The 19862-nt window shown below is 43.8% G+C and overlaps 2 protein-coding genes across 2 annotated transcripts in view; one reads left to right on the forward strand and one right to left on the reverse strand.

The window, feature by feature from the left end:
- The window catches only part of LOC310795688 (protein NLRC3-like), a gene marked incomplete at its 3' end in the record, with an annotated part of 260674 nt that overhangs the window by 11045 nt on the left and 229767 nt on the right, over positions 1 to 19862 (forward strand). The gene's annotated exons all lie outside the window — the stretch shown is intronic.
- Positions 14770 to 17797, reverse strand: LOC310795651 (uncharacterized protein; the record flags this gene model as incomplete). Its single annotated transcript, XM_083657738.1, has 3 exons — positions 14770 to 15585; positions 15703 to 16099; positions 17360 to 17797. 3 exons carry the CDS (start codon positions 17795 to 17797, stop codon positions 15029 to 15031), a joined length of 1392 nt encoding a protein of 463 aa, XP_083513864.1. The 3' UTR covers positions 14770 to 15028.

Raw genomic sequence — 19862 nt, forward strand, 5'->3', positions numbered from 1 at the left:
AAAATAGGCTATTTTTTATAAATGAAATCTATGCCCGCACGTACCGTGTCGCTTCCGTTCAGAAGCCTTTTTTTATTTTATTATCATTCTTTTTTTTATTGATAGCCTATAGGAATTATTCAATCAGTGCGACTAAACACATCATGACATCATTATTATTCGTTGAGCCTAATTGGTCTATACACAGGCTACGGATTTTGGACTGAGACATTACACATTACTTCCACTCGCAGTTTATTGAGAGGGTGAATTCAGCTGCTGTAGGATACGTGGAGGCAGAAACTGCTCTTCAAATAAATGACTGATGTGAATAAAAGTGGTAACTTTAGACAGTCATTCGGGAACAGACTAATAATATCCAATGCGGATTTTGATTCTGACATAGTAGTAGATGGCTTTGAATGAACGAGGAAATAGCCGTGTCTGGTGCTGTAAAAGCTACGGTTCTGAGCTGGAGCGGTCCATATTGCATTGCGATTGGCTACACTGTAAAAAATCACTGTGAAATCCACAGTAATTCACTGTGTTATGCACAGTTTATTACTGTACATAGTTTGTACAGTAGTACACTGTATATTCAACAGTAAAAAATATTTTACTGTAGAAAATCACAGTAGTAAAGGACTACTGTAGAAAATCACAGTAGTCCAATCCTTACTGTAGGAAATCACAGTAATTTAAACATTACTGTGTAAAATCACAGCAGTCCAATCACTACTGTGTAAAATCACAGTAGTAAAGGACTACTGTTGAAAATCACAGCAGTGTAAGCATTACTGTAGAAAATCACAGCAGTGTAAGCACTACTGTGTGAAATCACAGTAGTCCAATCACTACTGTAGAACATCACAGTAGTAAATGGATACTGTAGAAAGTCACAGTAGTCAAAGCATTACTGTAGAAAATCACAGTAGTTTTAAGCACTACTGTGTAACATCACAGTAGTCCAATAACTACTGTGTAAAATTACAATAGTAAAGGACTACTGTAGAAAATCACAGTAGTTAAAGCATTACTGTATAACATCACAGCAGTCTAACCACTACTGTAGAAAATCACAGTAGTCCAATCACTACTGTAGAACATTACAGTAGTCAAAGCATTACTGTAGAAAATCACAGTAGTTAAAGCATTACTGTAGACAATCACAGTAGTTAAAGCATTAGTGTAGAAAATCACAGCAGTCTAACCACTACTGTGTAAACTCACAGTAGTCCAATCACTACTGTAGAACACCACAATAGTTAAAGCATTACTGTAGAAAATTACAGCTGTCTAACCACTACTGTGTATAATCACAGTAGTCCAATCACTACTGTAGAACACCACAATAGTTAAAGCATTACTGTAGAAAATTACAGCAGTCTAACCACTACTGTGTATAATCACAGTAGTCCAATCACTACTGTAGAACGTCACAGTAGTCAAAGCATTAATGTAGAAAAGCACAGTAGTTAAAGCATTTCTGTAGAAAATCACAGTAGTTAAAGCATCACTGTAGAAAATCACAGTAGTTTAAACACTACTGTGTAAAATCACAGTAGTCCAATCACTACTGTAGACCATCACATTAGTAAAGGGCTACTGTAGAAAATCACAGTAGTCCAAGCATTACTGTGGAAAATCACAGTAGCTTAAGCACTACTACTGTGGAAAATCACAGTAGCCCTTTCAACACTGTGGAAAATCACAGTAGCCCTTTCAACACTGTGGAAAATCACAGTATAGTAAAATCACTACTGTGAAAAATCATAGTAGAAAGAGACTACTGTATAAAAACACAGTAGCCAGTGTAGTATTGTACATTTCAATGTGTAATTGGGATGTTTTCCAATAAAAGTTGAAATAGGCATAATGATCCTTTTCATACTTCTAATTTTGGGATGTGTCATTCAATAAACTATTTCACAATGGAGGATTCCCTCCTAGACTATGGATGACTACACTGACCACCAAAGATCAGCTCCACCAGACAGACTGCAGCCATTACATCCATGACAGCAAAACACCTACCAATCCCAGGGCAGAAGCTACATTTATAGACCACCTGAGCCCAGGTAATCGGCACAGCGACGCCCCCTGGACACATCAAATATTACACTCAAATAAGCACACAAGAAATACAAACCAGGTTCAATTTGGCCGTTACACACCCGCTCCTTAATTGAGAATGACAGGAGGTCAGGAGCAATTACACAAAATAAACATAGAGCCAAATTAATTAACGAAAGACAACTAAGGAGGTTTAAGGTCAGAGCACATACTGTCCAGCTCCACGGTGCATCTCTCCTCCAGCTGAAGACACCGTTCTGGGGGGCGAGGATGTTGCTCCTTCTCTTGTAGCACTGCCAAACGACGAGAGGCCGGCTGCTCCATCGCCTCTCCGTCGCAGCAGGTTCGGCTGGCTGGAAGAAGTGAGCGGTCCTGGCACCACTCCTTTTCAGCCATGGAAGCATCAACGTCACTAAAAGCCTCCTCCAACACCTGATGTGGCTTCTCCTCCCGCTCCTGTTGTGGGTTTGCCTCACCGAGCGCCGCCTCTCGCTCCTGCTGTAGGTCGGCCTGGTGGGCGTCCTCCTCCCGCTCCTGCTGTGGTTCCTCCTCCAGAACCACACAGACAGCTGCCACCTCCCGCTCCTGTTGCGGTTCCTCCTCCAGAACCTCACAGATCACCGCCGCCTCCTGCTGCGGTTCCTCCTCCCTCGTGGAGGCCTCAAACTCAACGACGGCCCCCTGCTCCCGCGGGTTCGACTCTCTCATGGAGGCGTAGATCTCACCGACCTTCTCCTGCTGCAGATCGGCCTGTGGTGGTGGTGATTGTGAGGGTTGCTGCGGCTGCTGCTCCGGTTGTTGTGTAGGTTGTGGTGGTGTGTTCCTCTTTGAGGACACTCGAGAGGAACGTTTGTGCTCAGCTGCACGAAACACTGCCAGCTTAGCATCACAAACCGCTAGCTCAGTGTCGATATCGAGCTGCTCCAACTTCCTCTTCAGCTGTAGTTGCCGCTCCTCCACGGCTTGCCTTCTCAGCACCCTTGCTTCGTCCTCCCGAGCATGCTTCTCCTTTAAAGCTGCTGCACAGATCACAAGTGCTGCCCTTTCAGCCTCTGTCTGAATGATCATTTTGGATATGGTGCTTGACCTAACACCTTTACAACTACTGGAGTGTTTACTGTCATGGTTAGACACACTGACATCAGGATGAACATCACCCACAACAACATTACGTTTTTCAAATACACTACCTTCATTAATAGATTTAGCTTTTGCACATACAACAAACAATTCACCAAGATCCATACCACCATGATTAAACACCTTTTCCTTTATATTGGCGTGCACCGCTCCGGACGACATGGTGCAACGTCAGTCCTATAGTCCGTTCGCATGAACAGTCAATGGAAAGCGAACAGTCAATACCTCCAATGTGTTGGATACTCCACAGGTGGCTAAATAGCATTAGCACTGTAGCTCCTGCGTGTCTGTATCCACCCCCTATGAATGGATGCAGACGTCCTCCACCTTAGCCGAGAGGCCAAGCACCAAGCAGCTACCCCGGCCTGTCCGCGGCAGATCACCTGGTCCTCCTCCGGTTCGGTTGACTGCAGCGCCAGCAAGGCCAGCCGAGATGAGCCTAGCTGCGGCCTGTCCGTAGCAGGTCTCCCGGTCCCACTGGCGCAGCGATCGCGTAATCCAAAATCATCCACGTTAATCCAAACGTTAGTAGCGTTAGCAACGCTGGCTACCCGGCCTGTCCTGGCAGCTCTCCCTCCTCCTCCGTAACGTAACGTTACAAACGTGACGTATCCAACAAACAAAACAAAGTCCGGGTTGTGAATTTGGCAGGGTTTTTACTAATGCTGAGGCAGGCCCTAGTCCTATACTATGAGCCACCGAGGTGCTTGATTACCGGGTTGAGTTGTGGCTGACTCGCTAGCTGTGGTGATGTTGTTACGATACCAGTTTGTGATGTGCTGCTGATGAAAGGATCCAAACAGTTGTTTATAGTGCGGAAACCAGTCCATTTATTCCATCGTAGGAATAGGAACAGGCAAACAATAATCAATTTATCGACCCACGAATATCCCAACATAGCAAACAAAATAGCACAAAACAAAATCAACGGCATGTAGCACAGCAGTGCGGTAAAAACTGTTCGCCCTTCCGGAGTCAAAACACCTACCAATCCCAGGGCAGAAGCTACATTTATAGACCACCTGAGCCCAGGTAATCGGCACAGCGTGTCACAAGTCACTAACCCTAACCCCTGGACATATTACACTCAAATAAGCACACAAGAAATACAAACCAGGTTCAATTTGGCCGTTACACTCAGGATTTCACATAGATTCTGTGACTTGGTCAGCTGTGCCGGGGGCTATCTCTCTGAGCGTAGCTTCGATTTGGCTAGAATTTGCTGACAGTAGGCTTTGGAATGTGCGCTAGTTGTGAGCCACATCTGGTGAAGTTATGCTTACAGGAAGTTGGTCCGCACGCCCATTAAATGTGGTCAATTCTGCCAAAACTTGATGAAAAACTGCTTTTTGGCCCCTAAACTGGCCCCGCTCGACGGAATTACGCCAGACTTTGCACACTAGTTTAATGATGGCCTCCCATCACCTGTGCAAAACCTGGGGTCTTTCTGTCTTCACGGGGCCGTATTATCCCCAAAAAGCATTTTTTTGTGATTGAACGAGGCCCAAAAACAGCTTTTCAGTGATAGCATTGCCTCCACTGGACGGAATGACCCCAGCCTTTGCACACTAGTTTAGACCTGGATTCCAATCACGTGTGCAAAAATTGGGCTCTTTTCGCCTTTGCTGGCCCGTATTATCTTAAAAAAGCAATGTTTTGTCTTTAGACAAAGTGAGGCCAAAACAGCTTTTTGGCCCCTATATTGGCCTTGCAGGACGGAATGAACCCAGATTTTGCACAGTAGTTCAGGCATGCTTACTGATCAACTGTGCAAAATCTGGGGTCGTTGTGCCTTCAGGAGCCTGTATAATAGCGAGAAAGCACTTTCGTGAGGAATCTCATCATCATAAAATGCTTTTTTGCCAAAAAAAGGGCCCCTTCGCCCGCCGACACCCCAGATTTGGCCCAATTGTTCACTTAAGGCTTCTATACGAGAATACAGAACAATAAACCACAAATCCTTCAGAATTTGTTTCCCCCTTTGATCCAGCTCTGCTCAGGATGGTGTTTGGCCCTTAAGTCGTAATATCTGCCATACTTGGTCCAATGTGAGCAAAACTTATTCTGAACATGATAGCACTCCGCTCTTTTTTTTTTATATATTTTATTTTCAATTTTTCAATAGAACAGTTACACAAACAAGACAAAACAGGCTCAGACACAAAAAAAAAAAAATCAAAAATCAAAAAACACAAACATAATCAACATTCAATATCACAACATGGTGCTACCAGCCACACAAGGTGCATATGTGCTTAAAAGAAAAGAAAGAAATGTGGGGTGTCCCTAAGAATCCAGCCAGGCGAGTCACCCATCTCTCCTAACCTCCTCGAGGTAGGCCAGAAACGGGTCCCAGATCGCCAGAAATTTCCCAAGTGAATCGGTTCTCAGGAACCTGAGCCTCTCCATCCGTACAACACAGATCATGTCCATTAACCACAATTGAAAAGGAGGTGAAGAGGGGGACTTCCATTCCTTCAAAATTTGTTTTTTGGCGACAATTGTCCCCAGTGTCAGAGACTGTTGCACAACTGTAGGGAAGTTCAGAGAGGACTCTGAGCAGCCAAAGATGGCGAGTTCTGCCTCCGGCTGAAGGGTTACTTTGTAGGCCTTAGAGTACGAGTCAAATATTTTTGCCCAGAATCCTGTCAGTGAAGGGCAATACCAGAAAGCATGAGACAGAGTGCCCTCTGACACCTGACACCTGTCACACAGTGGTGAGACGGAAGGGTAGATCCTGTGCAACTTATGCTTAGAATAGTGCAAACGGTGAACGACTTTAAACTGGATCAGCTGGTGTCTGCTATTAACTGAACAGAGTTGTACCACAGACAGACTCCTTTCCCAAATAATGTCAGATAAATCAACACCAAGTTTCCCTTGCCACGCTTCTCTAATCCTCTCAGTAGAGGCTGTGTTAGCACTCCGCTCTTTTAATATGTTGTACATGGGTCCCAGACGAGTACCGGTAGATTTGTGTTTGGTGCCAATCGCTTTTACTGTTTCAAAATGGCGGGCGCCGGAACATACACAATTATTGCGATTTCAAATGCATGCTATTCTGCCAAAAATGGACGATGGATGCCTCGAGTGTGATGTCATCAGCCTCCTCGGGACATTAGGGCAGTGATGTCATCAGTGATGTGACATATTGATGACATCATCAGTGTCACGATACTGAGTGACATAATTAGGGAGCAATGGCTTCCCAAGCAGGGACATCTCAAACTGTGGCTGGATGTCACCACTGATGATGTCACAATGTATATGATGATGGCATATACATTATGCTAATGAAGTCATATAGACTGATGATGTCATCAATATGTGACATCACTGATGACATCACTGCTCCCAATGATGTAGTCACCTGTCACCTGTAGGTCCTGTGACTACTGATGATGTCATAGATATTGTGACATCATTGTGATGTCATCAGTGAGTGATATCATACATTTTCTTTAATAAAACATCTCAAAGCAAAATATTATCAAATGGGGGTCCTCCGTGGTTTTTGTGTCAGTTTAGGGGTGCTTGATGTGAAAAAGTTTGAGAACCTCACACTATGTTGTGGCCCATAATGGCCTGCAAACTCCACTGCCAAGCTTTAATTTCATTTTTGAACAGGGCAGGTTTAGGTTATCAGGCTATGATGTTTGTAGTGTGTCCATAGGTGTTCTGATTTAAATAAAAACCTTGTTTTCAACAAGTCAGCAAAGGTACAATACTATTTGGCAGGCTGCAGCTCAGTTAATTAACGAGCCATTAGAGAGGGTTTGAGAGGCCTCTTGCAGCTGCCAAAGACCTGAAAACGGAAGCTAGGCGATTTTTACCTTCAAAATAAAATCACAAATTTATTACTGCATAGGTAAATAAATAAAAACATTAGGCTACATAAATGCTACTGGGTGTACATAACTGTAGACTCACTATGGGTTAAAACGGTCTTTTCGAAGGCAGCAGACATTCCTCCAATTTGTCTGTGATATGTAAAAGAAAATGTCATGTTAATTTACAACAGGTTTCTCTGCAAATGTTTCCTTTTTCTCTTTGGTACTTGGGGTATTTCACACACCAAAAACAATGACTCGCAAGGATGCTTTTATTTAAATTGCATTATTTTGAAGGCAAGAACCGGAAGTTTCCATTTCCTTCTGGCTGCTGACTTGACGGTGCTTCTCTGAGCACCAAGCATTGCGCCAAGACAGCGTGTAGTCAACACACCTGGTCCCGCCTGCTGCCGCTCTGCACACTTCAATACACAGCGACAGACAAGCTTATATGCTGTACTTTTCAATTTTAGTTTACTTTCAACTAAAAGAAGAAGAAGAAGAAGAATTTTACTTTTCAAAGCCTTGCTCCTGGGATTTTTGCGCCGTGGGAGAGAAGTGGCTGGTTTAACGTCCAAGCAGGACTTCCAGAAAATATCTGTAAGTACCTTCTACTAGCACTAAACGAAAATAGTTTTAGTTTGCTGTTATTTTGAAGCCACCAATGCTGTGTTGAGCGCTACCAAACATAGCTATCGAGGTTATCCCATCAAAATGCCGTACACATGCAAGCACTGTGAGTTCAATGCAGCTTCAATTCCTGCTTATATTGGACATGTTGCAATACACAGAAATCTTGCTAACTTTAAATTTCCATGTGGGGTAGCAGAATGCCCTGTCACATCTGTGGCACGTGGTACCATTAAAACACACATGTACACATGTACATGTACATGTATTATGTATTTTAAGCAATGTGCAAGGAAACTGCACAACTTTAAAAACCTGTGCAAGACCTTAGCTGAAAGACACCAGTTACTACAAGCATATTTACATGCTGGTTGCTTGTTTCCACCAACTCTGCAAATAGGTCAAGCAAGTAAATTTGATGACCAACTGTACCAGACTGGCATTCAGAGAGCTGTCAGTCTCAAGGGCCTACATCCAGAACACACTATAGAAACACCCTCTGTCACATTCAATGGCACACTATACAAAAGAGGCATGGCTGTTGTAGTGAACCAAAATGACACTGGGTACATCTTAGGGAGAATAATGTTGATACTGTTAAATCGGTCAAAGGTGCATTTTGTTGTCCGACAGTATCATCAGTCGGTGCCTGCCTGTACTGGATCTCGGTGTGCATTGCTTACAAAGCAACTCCGAGGTTCGGTATCAGTGTTTGACTGTAGACGATCTTGTTGATTATTACCCTCTGCCTGCATATAATCAGTTTGGTCTTGATCTTGTTGCTCTGCATCATTCTGTATTACAGGTGGCAGAGTGAGTAATGGAGAAGGTCATTGAGGAGGCTGTCCAGACTGTGCTACCACAGCTAGCTGGAGAGACACTGGAAACATTAGTCACTGAGTTGATAACCAAAGTAGGTGTGACTGAGCGAAATGATCTGCACTACGTTGAGGAAAGAGACCTCAGCCATCTGCTCTCACCCCTTCAGTGCAGAAAGGTTCTTCATTCCTTCAGAGGAGGTGAGATTTTAGTTACTTTAATTAACATGTAAATATGCAGTTATGTCGAAAATATAGGGGTCATTTGTGATGTTAAACTTGTCACTAGTAGGGATGTCACGACACTAGTTTTTCTACTTCGATACCTATTATGATAAGGAGGGACAAATCTTAAAAGAAAGCACTGATGGTATCAAAACTGTTGCAAATGAGTATTGTATCCATTTAAATGTTTTATTATTGATACCTGTTTTTCTCACGTTTTCTAATTTATTTAAATATCAAAAAAATGAAAATGTCACATTTTCAGCATGTGGGTTTCTGCAGGCCACCACATATATTAGCATATATCCCTGTTGGTCTGGAAAAAAGTGGTTTTTGTGTGCATCCCTACTTCTCACAACCATTTTGTGACCTGTCACTTGTGTTTGTATAATGCAGGTCCTGTCATTCCCCAATTGAGCACTTTAGCGCCTGAGCCAGAAGCCTCCACCTCCGCCTCCACCTCCACCTCCACCTCCACCTCCAGCATAAGCTCCATATCGCCCCCCCAAAGTCCCATCTCCATACAGAACAGTGCATGGGTGGACAGTTTCCGGGTGCCCTGGGACAAAGCGAAGCCGTCTCTTAAGAGAGCTATAGATGCTGGTAAGAAGCCAGAGGAGGGGGACCGCCGACACTTGATAAGAGTCACCGTTGATGCGATGAGAGAACACTCCTTGAACCCTACTCGCCAAGAATGCACAGTATTAGCAAAAGCCATAACTCAGAAATATCCAAATAGCTTCTTAGATACAACTGGGGAGGGGGATGTACTTGGATGCGGGTACTTCAGTTTACTCCAACAGCTCAAGACCAGAGTTGATTATGTAAATCGAGACAACACACTGTCCCGCCTGAGGAAGCCCAAACGCATCCAGATGAGTGAAGATGATGACCAGCCAAGAGTAACTAAATGTGCAAAAATCGACAGTTATGGGTGTGTTCGTTGGCAGCCAGAGGAGTACCCAGATGGGGAAACGTCAGCATCATTAGAAGAAAAGAGGCTTGAGATGGTGGATATATTCAGTCGAGAGGGGCTCAAGGGAGCTGAGAGAGGGAAGGTAGAAGAGCTAATGACAATCACATATGTTAAACAGCGGGAGGATATAAATGCAACCCCACCCCCCAGCATTCTGGACTTAAGTAAACAGTGGCCATTTCTTTTTTCACGGAAGTTTTTACTTTCACACTTCACGACCCTCACCGGTGTTGAACTACACACCAGACTGGGCGAAGACTTGGACAAAAAGGGTGAAAGGCTTCTGAACTACTTCGGAGCTCAGCGTACAAAGTGGAGTAACGAAGTGAAAGCTGTTCTGAAGGAAGCCTTAAAGAAGGACCGAGAGCCAGGCACCGATGGACTAGCAGTGATGCTTGTAATGTTGACCTACTTCAAAGAGCAAGAGAGCGCCCTTTTTCTCCAAGCTGATGTAAGTGGCTAAGTGCGTTAATTGCTTTAATATATTAGTTTGCTATTTTGACCCTTAATTTCAGTGCTACTCGTTCTATGAGAATAGTCACCGAAAAACAATGCTAATTTATTTAGCACTTGATGTCAGACATATCCGCAAACTGTACAGTTTTGCAGGCAATCATTTAGTTTGACAGTTATTGAATTGATTTGAGTTAAAGTTGATGCCAGTGATGTCATTCATGCACAAATTACATCACTGGTATCAACTAACTCAAATCAACTCTCAATAACTGTCAAACTGTTTCCAGTTTTTGGATATGTGTGAGATCAAGTGCTAAATAAATCGGCATTATTCTTCGGTGAAGTTCTCCTTTAACTTTGATTAGAGTGCAACATTTCAAACCTCCAGAATTGTCTTGCAGGTTTGGTGAACCTTTGATGGCATCTTGTGCTTGGGCTCAAGTAAAAGCAGGTCTGCATCTGGCAGTCCTGTCTCCCTAGGAGTTTGTATTAACTGTATATTTGTAAATGGTTTGTTTGCCAATAGCTTGGGGCCTTGGGTCATATTTTTGTTTGAGGGCACGTTTATGTTGTTGGTGGTTGAGCACTTTTAAATGGAAATACCTCACCTTACACTATGACTTATACGGTGCAAGCGTCTATCTCTCAACTCTTTAGAGCATGCTGTGTGGAGGGTGGATTCACTGGTGCCTACTGTGTGCACAATGTTTACATTATCAAGAGTTTATTGATTACAACCAGAAGTGGCATCCTGCACTCTGTCCACATTCCACAAATCCTATTTCCATTACACATGTAAAGTATGTATTCTAATGGGTTGCTAGCTACAGTACGAGTAGTTAAATTGCCCAGAAACATCTCATGAGCTTTTTCCAGTGAATCTCTTGAAAGTAGTTAATCTGAAAACTGAAAACCAGATATTTATGAAGTCTTTCTGAAGTTTTTCCCAATTCTTTAACTCAATTACTTTTTCATTCTCCATACCTTTCTCCATTTTCTTATCTTCACTGTCATTTATACTGTAGGTGACTACCACTCCCGCTGATGCAGAAGCCCAGTTGTCTCTCCCCGTCACTCCAAGGATCATCATGCTTGGTAAGTTTCACATTCATATATTTTGACATTCAATTCAAACCTTTGTCATGCTGCCCAGTGCCCAGTTTTTTGCGAGGAACATGCTCCAACAATCAGCCTCGGCTTGCAGCCTTGCCGATGACCTGTCCTATATACTCAAACCTCAGCTTGACGAGGGGGTCGCAGGGGAGTCCCCAGCAAAATGTGTAAATTGACTAGAAGTTAGCCTAAGCAGAGAATGTAGTGCTGTTACCTGTTATCTGCCCATCTATCATAAGGTTAATGTCAAATTCAAGTGGATTTGGTAGTGTAGGAAGCAGAGCAGGCCGACTCGCACACTAAAATAATGGTAGCAAAAATGCAGTCTGAAACCCTATGGAGCTCTGGAATGAAAGGCACGCGCCACTGTCTTAATATTTCACGTCTTAAAAAAAAATTAACCAAGGGTTAACCGCTTAAGGGTGTCGGTTAGTCGAAAGTAAAATTAACCGAAAATCCACATAACGCTTATTAACCTTGATCCGTGTCTCAAACTATGCCGTGACAGGACAGAGTGTAAACACGCAACATCAAACGCCTGGTGCCGCTTCGTCATCATTAGGGAACGGTAAAACAATTAAAAATAAAATACCGATGGCAGCACCAAATGTCCAGGACCTTATCAATACTCTTTATATACTTCAATACTGGTACTGACTAATCAGGAACTGGTATCAAATAATACCGGTGCTTGATACCCATCCCTACTCTGGGTTATAGGGTCCCTGAGGTCTTGGGTCCCTGGGCCTGGTACGCCCCTTCGCTAATACATCCCTGCGCATCAGCTGTGTTGAGTCACATTTTTGGGGAGCTCTGCACGCCGGCTGCGCTACCATGCTCGCCAGCTGCAGCTCATTTGGCAAGTGCTTTGACGCTGTAGCATGTTTTCTGTTTTACAGTTCTGACCGAGGATCCAATCATTTGTAGAAGATATTGCAATGCAATATAATTGTTGCAATGTCTGATTTATTGTTCTTCAGGTGATCCAATTCTGACTGCAAAAAAATGGATGCTGTCCATTGAGGGGAGAGTAGTAATCCCACCTGCTGCCACCTGCCACCTTGACCTCACCACTGCCTTGGCCGTCCTCTTCGCCTCCTACTATGTGTTCAACATAGAATATCAGGTGGAAGCAGCCACAACTCTGGAGTTTATTCAGAGGTATTACTTATTTTCACAAATGGTTGTGTTATCACTTTACCTGTATACTATTTCTTAAATGAGATCTTACATGACCCTAAAGTCACAAAGCCCCACTTGCATGCAGGGAATATTTTAGATGTTAAGAAGCTACTTGCAGTTGCCATGGACCACTTTGTCAGGAACAGTGGTACCTACTAGTCTCTCAAACTTTCTCAAACTTTTTCACGTCAAGGACCACTAAATGAAAGATAAAAGACACAAATTAGACCACAGACCCCATTTGACAAGATTTTGTCACAGGGTCCCCCATCCGGATCCCAGTTTGAGAAACACCAACTTAAATGACTCAATAACATCCATCATGTCCACAGATAGTACATGGCATATTATGGAGAAGCAATACTCCAAGTACCCTTTCCCATATGCGGCCTATTTTATAAACGTAATGGCGTTGTCATGTGTGGAAGAACCGGTATTGAAATGTCAGTAAATCAGGAGTGTGCATGCATGTGTGCGTGTGTGGGGGGTCGGCTCTATGGGTGGATTTTGAACATTTTGGTACAAATGGAATATTGCAGCGATGACATATTTTTGCAGGCCGAACCAGAAGTTAGCATCACTTGGTTTCCTTGTCTGGAAATCAGGGCCCGAAATTAGAGCCCGCCACCCGCCAATGGCGGGCAGATTTTAGGTTTGGCGAGTGACACTGAGAGGTCTGTCCGCCACGTGGCGGGTAACAAAATAGTCATGTACAATAATTAAAACTGCGGTGTGTTTTGGTCTTACGACAGTCGCCTTTTTTGCAGCCCCCAATCTCTCCTTGCGCGTCATCTCCGGCCTCATTTTTGGCTTGTTTTGGCTTGTTTACCGACGTCACATGCGCTACTCTTCTGTCCCGACTGGCCGTGGCCATCTGCATTCTGCAGCACCTGCTTGCACTGCAGGGAGCTAACGTTACGCCGGTCCGCCTGCTATAGCTAACGTTAGCTTAATATAACGTTAAATGGGTTACAATGTGGAACCATATCGAGGGAGTAAGCCGGCCGCTAAAAAGAAAACCCACCGCGGCTTTCTCCGACGAAAAGGATGAAGCGGCAGCGAGAGCGGGACCACCTAACAAAAGAAAGTTTCGAGAGGAGTGGAAGTTTGGCGATAGCGGTGTTTCAAGAGACTGGCTACAGTATGATGCTGGGGCTGTAGTGATGAGTTGTTCCGTGGTGTAACATGGGAGTCTGCAGCCTGTTGCACCAGCTGAACGTAAGTTCGCTCTTAAGTTAGGGTGTAAACTAACTGCTACGTTCAAACTAGTTAGTTTGACACTAAAGTTGTGTCTTTGTTTAATTGCATCACGGAGACGTAAGGTACATCTTAACTAGTAGTCCTTAAACCTCACACTAGCCAAAATAGTGTCGCAGAAAATGACGTGTACAGTATCTCTGACCAATCAGTGAAAAGCACGGTGGAAACGGTGTTTATTTACCGTTGTTTAATTAAGTGGAATGAAAAGACATGTCAGACATGTTGCCAACCGCAAATTAGTGCTTTCATATTTCATCAACACTAACCAAATGAGAACGTTATTGAGTAACGTTCATTTACATTAAATTGCGTCATTTGGCAGACGCTTTTATCCAAAGCGACTTACAATAACACGTTTAGGTTCATAATAGGCTACTGTTAACGTTTATCTGTGAGCTCTTCATCAGCATTGTAGGCTAATTTACAACCATCCTGCCTCGCTAAATTGTAGCTGTTATTTTAATTTGTATGCAGTGAGGCAGCTTGTGGAAAACAAAAGCATGAGTCATAAATATCAAAGGGTGTAATTTATCACGGAGAACACGTTACCGACGCAAAACAATGTTGCGCCATGGTGCCAATATTGCCAGCTGTGCCAATAATTTGCTTCAAATTTTACTCTGGCCTCTTATTTAAGTGTATTCTTCAACGTAATACCTTATCTACTTGAAATGTACTGATTTTTTTTTAAATATATATGAATATATGTGACACAAAAATGTGTTTGTTTTTTTGGCCGGTAAGAAATATGCTTGGCGGGTAGATTTTTTCCATCTACCCACCGCCACTGGCCGGTGGGTCAAAAGTTAATTTCGGGCCCTGCTGGAAATCAATGGGGTTTTTGTATGGGGGTTTTGTTTAGATGCCTGAAATAAGATCTGTGGTTAACAAAAGTTTATGAAACTCTTAACCCATTTCAGCCTATTTTCGCCTAAAAAATAGCCTCTAAAACCTAAGTCCGATTTGATAATAGACCCCCAAATCCTGAACTTTTCATAGAAATGTCAACGCCTACTAAAATAGTGATATCTCAGCCTCTGTAGAAGATAAAAACACACTTTAAAAGGCATTTGAGAGCTGACACATGTGGCTTTCCTTGTAAAAGGTGTTTATTGGTATGACAATTCAATAGCATTGTCAAATATTGCTGTAAACACAGAAAATTTTTAAAAAACTAAAAAACGTATGAAAAAACAAGCAACAAATCACTCCAAACCACTCAAATAAAATCAAAAATGTGCTCCACACTGCCCCCTTGTGTCCCCTTGCAACCATAAAAAAAAATGCAGTCCATTTACCATCAAAGGGGCAAGTGTCTAAAGTGTCAGCTAGTGTTTAGCAAACACTTACAAAAAATGTCTGTAGTGTTTTCCAAAACACTCAATGTGGACAGGCAGGTCACACTGTATGCAGCCATACACAGTTAGCCCACTGCCTACTACATCTTTTTTGTCCAGCAACAACTGGCACTCCCTGCAGAGCTTCCGCTTCTCAAACACCTTCCCGAAGTCGTGCATTGGGGGACCTGTGGCTTCTCCTGACGTGCTGGGTGCTGGGGAGGCTGCCCTGCTCGATGTGCTTGGTGCTGGGGAGGCTCCCCTGCTCTCTGGAGTGGAAGGAGAGCCAAATGGAGAGGCTGGTCTGGAAGCTGGGGACAGAGGAGGAGGAGGAGAAGGAGGAGGGATCACAGGAGGGGCCCTCCTTGTCACCGGTGTGATGAGCTCCTCCAGCAAGGTCTCCAGCCAGTCCTTGTAATGTTTGTGCCTTCCTCCAACAGACCTGGCTGCAACGTAGGCGTTGTAGCACGACACAGACAGGCCCCAGAAGAACACACGCCGCCACCATTTCTTTGACCGATGATCGAAACCATAGTATCCAATCATCTGGTCGAGGAGATCCACACCTGGAACACACATGGAACTCTGTTTACATACGTACATTTTCACTCAAATGACCTCAGTGAATATAAGCTTACAGTATTTTAATTTTTGTTTATAAAACATAAATCTGTAAAACAAACCTTTCATGTGGCTCTGGTAGTCCGCCAGGCAAGCGGGCACTACCACATCAGCCCGGTGGGTCTCATCTCTCCTCCGCCTTACAGTCCCTGTTGCGCTGGGGTCATGGTGATTGGACAAGACCATCACCGTCTTTGTGTCTTGCCACACGCAGAAGGTGAGGTCATCCTGCTGTGCCACCCGGAACTCGTGCTTCCCCAGCGCAGCCCTCTTTGTCAGGCTGTGGTCCTTCGGCAGCCCCTTCCTATTGGCCCGAAGGGTGCCACAGCCGTACAGGAAAAGGCCGTTCATCTCCTGGAGGAGTTCTACACTGGTGTAGAAGTTGTCCATATAAATGGACAGGAAGGTGCCATTGTATGGCTTGGCGAGGTCCAGCACCACGCGCTGTGCCAGGCCCGTCTGCGGCGCCGCTTCACGTCCTGTGTACACCTGGGGAGTTTGCAAGAAGAAACACAAGTCTGAGGAAGGGCCTTGGGTGCTTGAAAGGTCACTCAAATAACAACACATTACAGAATACATATTTGCATATTCTTGGTGTGCTGATTTTTTTCCTTACTTTGAAGTGCGGAACGTAGCCTGTTGAGCTCTCCGCCATCACCCAAACCTTCACGCCCCATTTGGTTGGCTGGAATGAATGAATGAATGAATGTTTATTTCACACATTACCAAAAGATGCAGGTTACATAGGCAAAATAGAGGTGAGACAATTTGATCAATCAATCAGCAGTACCTTCATTGGCAGGTATTGCCGGAAGCCAAGCCTGCCTTTGAACTTGATCATTGATTCGTCAATGCTGACTGTGCCGTTGACCTCATAGAGGTCCTGGAAGCGCTGGTTCAGGAAGTCCAGGTACCAGCGCAGTTTCCAGAGCTTATCAGCTGGGTCGCCTCGTGCGTTGTTATCTTGGAGGTGAAGGTATCTGAAGAGGTGAGAGAGGGGAGGATGGAAGAGGGGGGGTAGGGGAGGGGGGGTAATTAGACACATATTACAATATATTATAAACAATATAATGTCTTGTATATTGTATACAATATTGTATATTGTATTGTATATTATATACAAGTAGACACATCTTGGATGAAATGAAAAATTGTAGGCTATATCATTATATAGGTTAGTTACACTTGAGGGTTACAGGGTCTGTCTAAGTGCAGTGTCTGTCTTGGTGCAAAGAGTGAAGCGCATTCTCTCCACATTCCTGACAATTGAATAACAATAGGCCTACTAGGTGTTTGCCCACACACAATAGGTGTAGCAGCCGAGCCCAGCAGGGGTTTCTTACCCCAGTGTATAAGCTCGCTACTATGGCAATACTCCCACTACACCTCTAATACATTTGCAATATATTTCATTTCCCTTAGGGCATCATAACAATGGTACTAATGTTACATTTTATCTATCAAACTACTATTATTTATATAGCGCATCCTATTCAATGGGGCGCATCTATATCACGCAATGGTTATAATAACAAGGATAATATTATTGTTCTTAGCCTACCTCCAAATGGCGTCAAATCGGTCCCGGGACATATTCTGGCCGAAGTTGGTTTTGAAGATGTTTTTGGATAGCCGCCAGTACTCTCTTCGGACGGGAAGTTTCATTATCCCCATGGCGAGACACAGCCCAATGAATGTTTTCATTTCTTTCACTGTTACCGGGGTCCACTTGGCTGCTTTTTTGGCTGGGGGAATTGTGCGTCTCTGGTCGGCATATCGGTTCGTCTCCGTGACAAGACGGTCCCACATTTCCTCCGTGTAAATTTTCTCGAAAGAAAATAGAGGTGTGGAATCGGCTTGTAAGCCAACACCGCTTTTCACCCCGGGCACCCTTTTGAACGCTTTGACCGGCACAGGACGGTAACAGCGCTGCTCCGTTACCCAGTTTCCATGGAAGCCTTCGAATTGGTCTTCTTCGTCAGACTCATCGTCATCGTCATCCTGAAACATAGTTCTGACCCACTGATCTCTGTCCAAGGGCTGCCAATCGGGGTCTGTAACTGGGTCATCATTTAACTCTTCATCAACGGTGGAATGTTCAGAATATTCCGCGTCTTCAAAATCGCTTCCTTCGCTAATATTATTTTCTTCCTCCATCGCTCTAACAGATCCGCTCAAAGTGAAGAAAAAAAAAACTTTTCCTTCCCAAAACAATCCCAGAATGCATTGCGAGACCCCACGTGTGTTTTCTGAATGATTTCATTTGCCTAGAGACCGGAAATAGGCGAAAAACTACAGCTAAACTACAAATTGACGTAGACGTCATCCCGTCTTCAAAGGTATATTGACGCGAACGGCATCCCGTCTTTAAAGGGAGAATGACGCGAACGTCATCCCGTCTGAAATGGGTTAAACACCCCTAAAGAAAAGAAAACATTTTTCTTCTTGTTCATACAGTTGGATGTTTGAGCTTCACTGTGCAGAATGATGTCTGTGTAGAGTTTGACACTAGAAGGCTGTTTCCTCTTTCCACAATTGACTGCAGAAAGTGTAAAGTTTCTCTGTGGCCACTGAAAAGTTGATTTTTAACTAGCACTAAGTTTTTTTTACATCGAATGTTTGCATTTTTTATAGGTTTTTTGTCAGGATTAATCCTGATTCCACCAAATGCACTGCCAAGGTCCAGGTGAGCCGGAAGAGTGGGAAAATGGTGAAGCGGAAGACATCAGAAATGAACCCCCATGTGGTTTCATTCATCAGGGCCTTCACAGAGATTGATTGGCAAATCTAGATGAAGGTGAGGTTCTGATAATAGGTTGGCCTTTGTATTGAAAGTTTATTTATTTAAATACAGCCCTTTATCACAAGCAGGACTCACGGTAGGGTTGGGTGGTAATAAAGAAATTTCGTATACTGGGGTATTTGAAAATAGCAACGGTATCCAGTGGTGTAGTGGTCCCTGGAGAACTGGGTAGACTGTAATTTACGCCCCCCCCCCAGATGCTTTTCGATATATATACTGTATATATGTGTATATATATATATATATATATATATATATATTTATATTTATATATATATATATTAGGGCTGTCAGCGTTAATCGCGATGCGATTAAGGGCCGACCATAACACGTTTTTTTTTATCGTGTTAATCGAATGCCGATATTTTGTCCCTTCGACGCACCCATACTGTTCAAGGTCACTGACCTCATGAACGTCATTTTCTAGCTCGTTAACGCGATATCTCATGAATGCCTTGACAGAATTTCGTCACATTTGGCTTAAATCCTTGGACTCAAGGATGAACTGATTACATTTTGGTGGTCAAAGGTCAAGGTCACTGTCACCTCACGAATGCCATTTTCAAGCTCGTTACTGCGATATCTCAGGAACACCTTGACTGAATGTCATCACATTTGGCTCAAACGTCAAAGTCTGGACAGACAGGGATGTCGACTGCTCACTTGTTGGCGAAGGCATATATCCGCGGTGCGGTCGTTCTAGTTAAAGGGATAGTTCGGTTTGTTTGAAGTTGGGTCCTATCAGCTAGTCAGATACACTAACGTAATTCGGTACAGTGGTCTGGAAGCGAGGCGCAGTGTCTAACGAGATCCGGCACCCAGAGGAGCAGCCTCGCGCAGCCTCACCAGCCTTTTCTCTCTCAGTACTGGGGGTCAACAACTAAAACGTAATTTAGCCACCTCAAACAACGGCCACCTAAACAAATCGATATCTGTGTACATGCACGCTCTATTTGAAAATTTTCTACGCTTTACTTTTCCGCCAAACAGTCATTTCTTCCGGTACTGCTTTTTCTCCCAACCGTACAACCACCGTATTCCTCCGCTAAAGCCAGCACAGAGCACAGAGCCGCGGTTTACAAAACAGGAAGGCTTAGAAGAGAGATAAAACACTGACTTACTTTAGAGACAACAAGTCACCTGGCCTCTCTGGTCTGGGTCGTTTTCCACAATTTATCCTGGGAATGGTGAATAAGGTCTGCAGCCAGGGCACCCAGGCATTTAGGCAGCAGGCGCATCTCTCTGCCTGTTCACTCTCTGCAAAAGTTCCTCTTCTGTATTCTCTCTGGTTCATAATTGTATCCTCTTGTCACCAAGGTGAATGGCATATCATCCTCGCTATCAAAATCACTCATATTTTCTTTCGTGTATTCTATTTGTTGTGTCTTCAAACCGGGAGAAATAAAATAGCCTACCCCA

Source organism: Poromitra crassiceps (genome assembly GCF_964638095.1).
Source record: "Poromitra crassiceps genome assembly, chromosome: 21".
NCBI lineage: Eukaryota > Metazoa > Chordata > Actinopteri > Beryciformes > Melamphaidae > Poromitra > Poromitra crassiceps.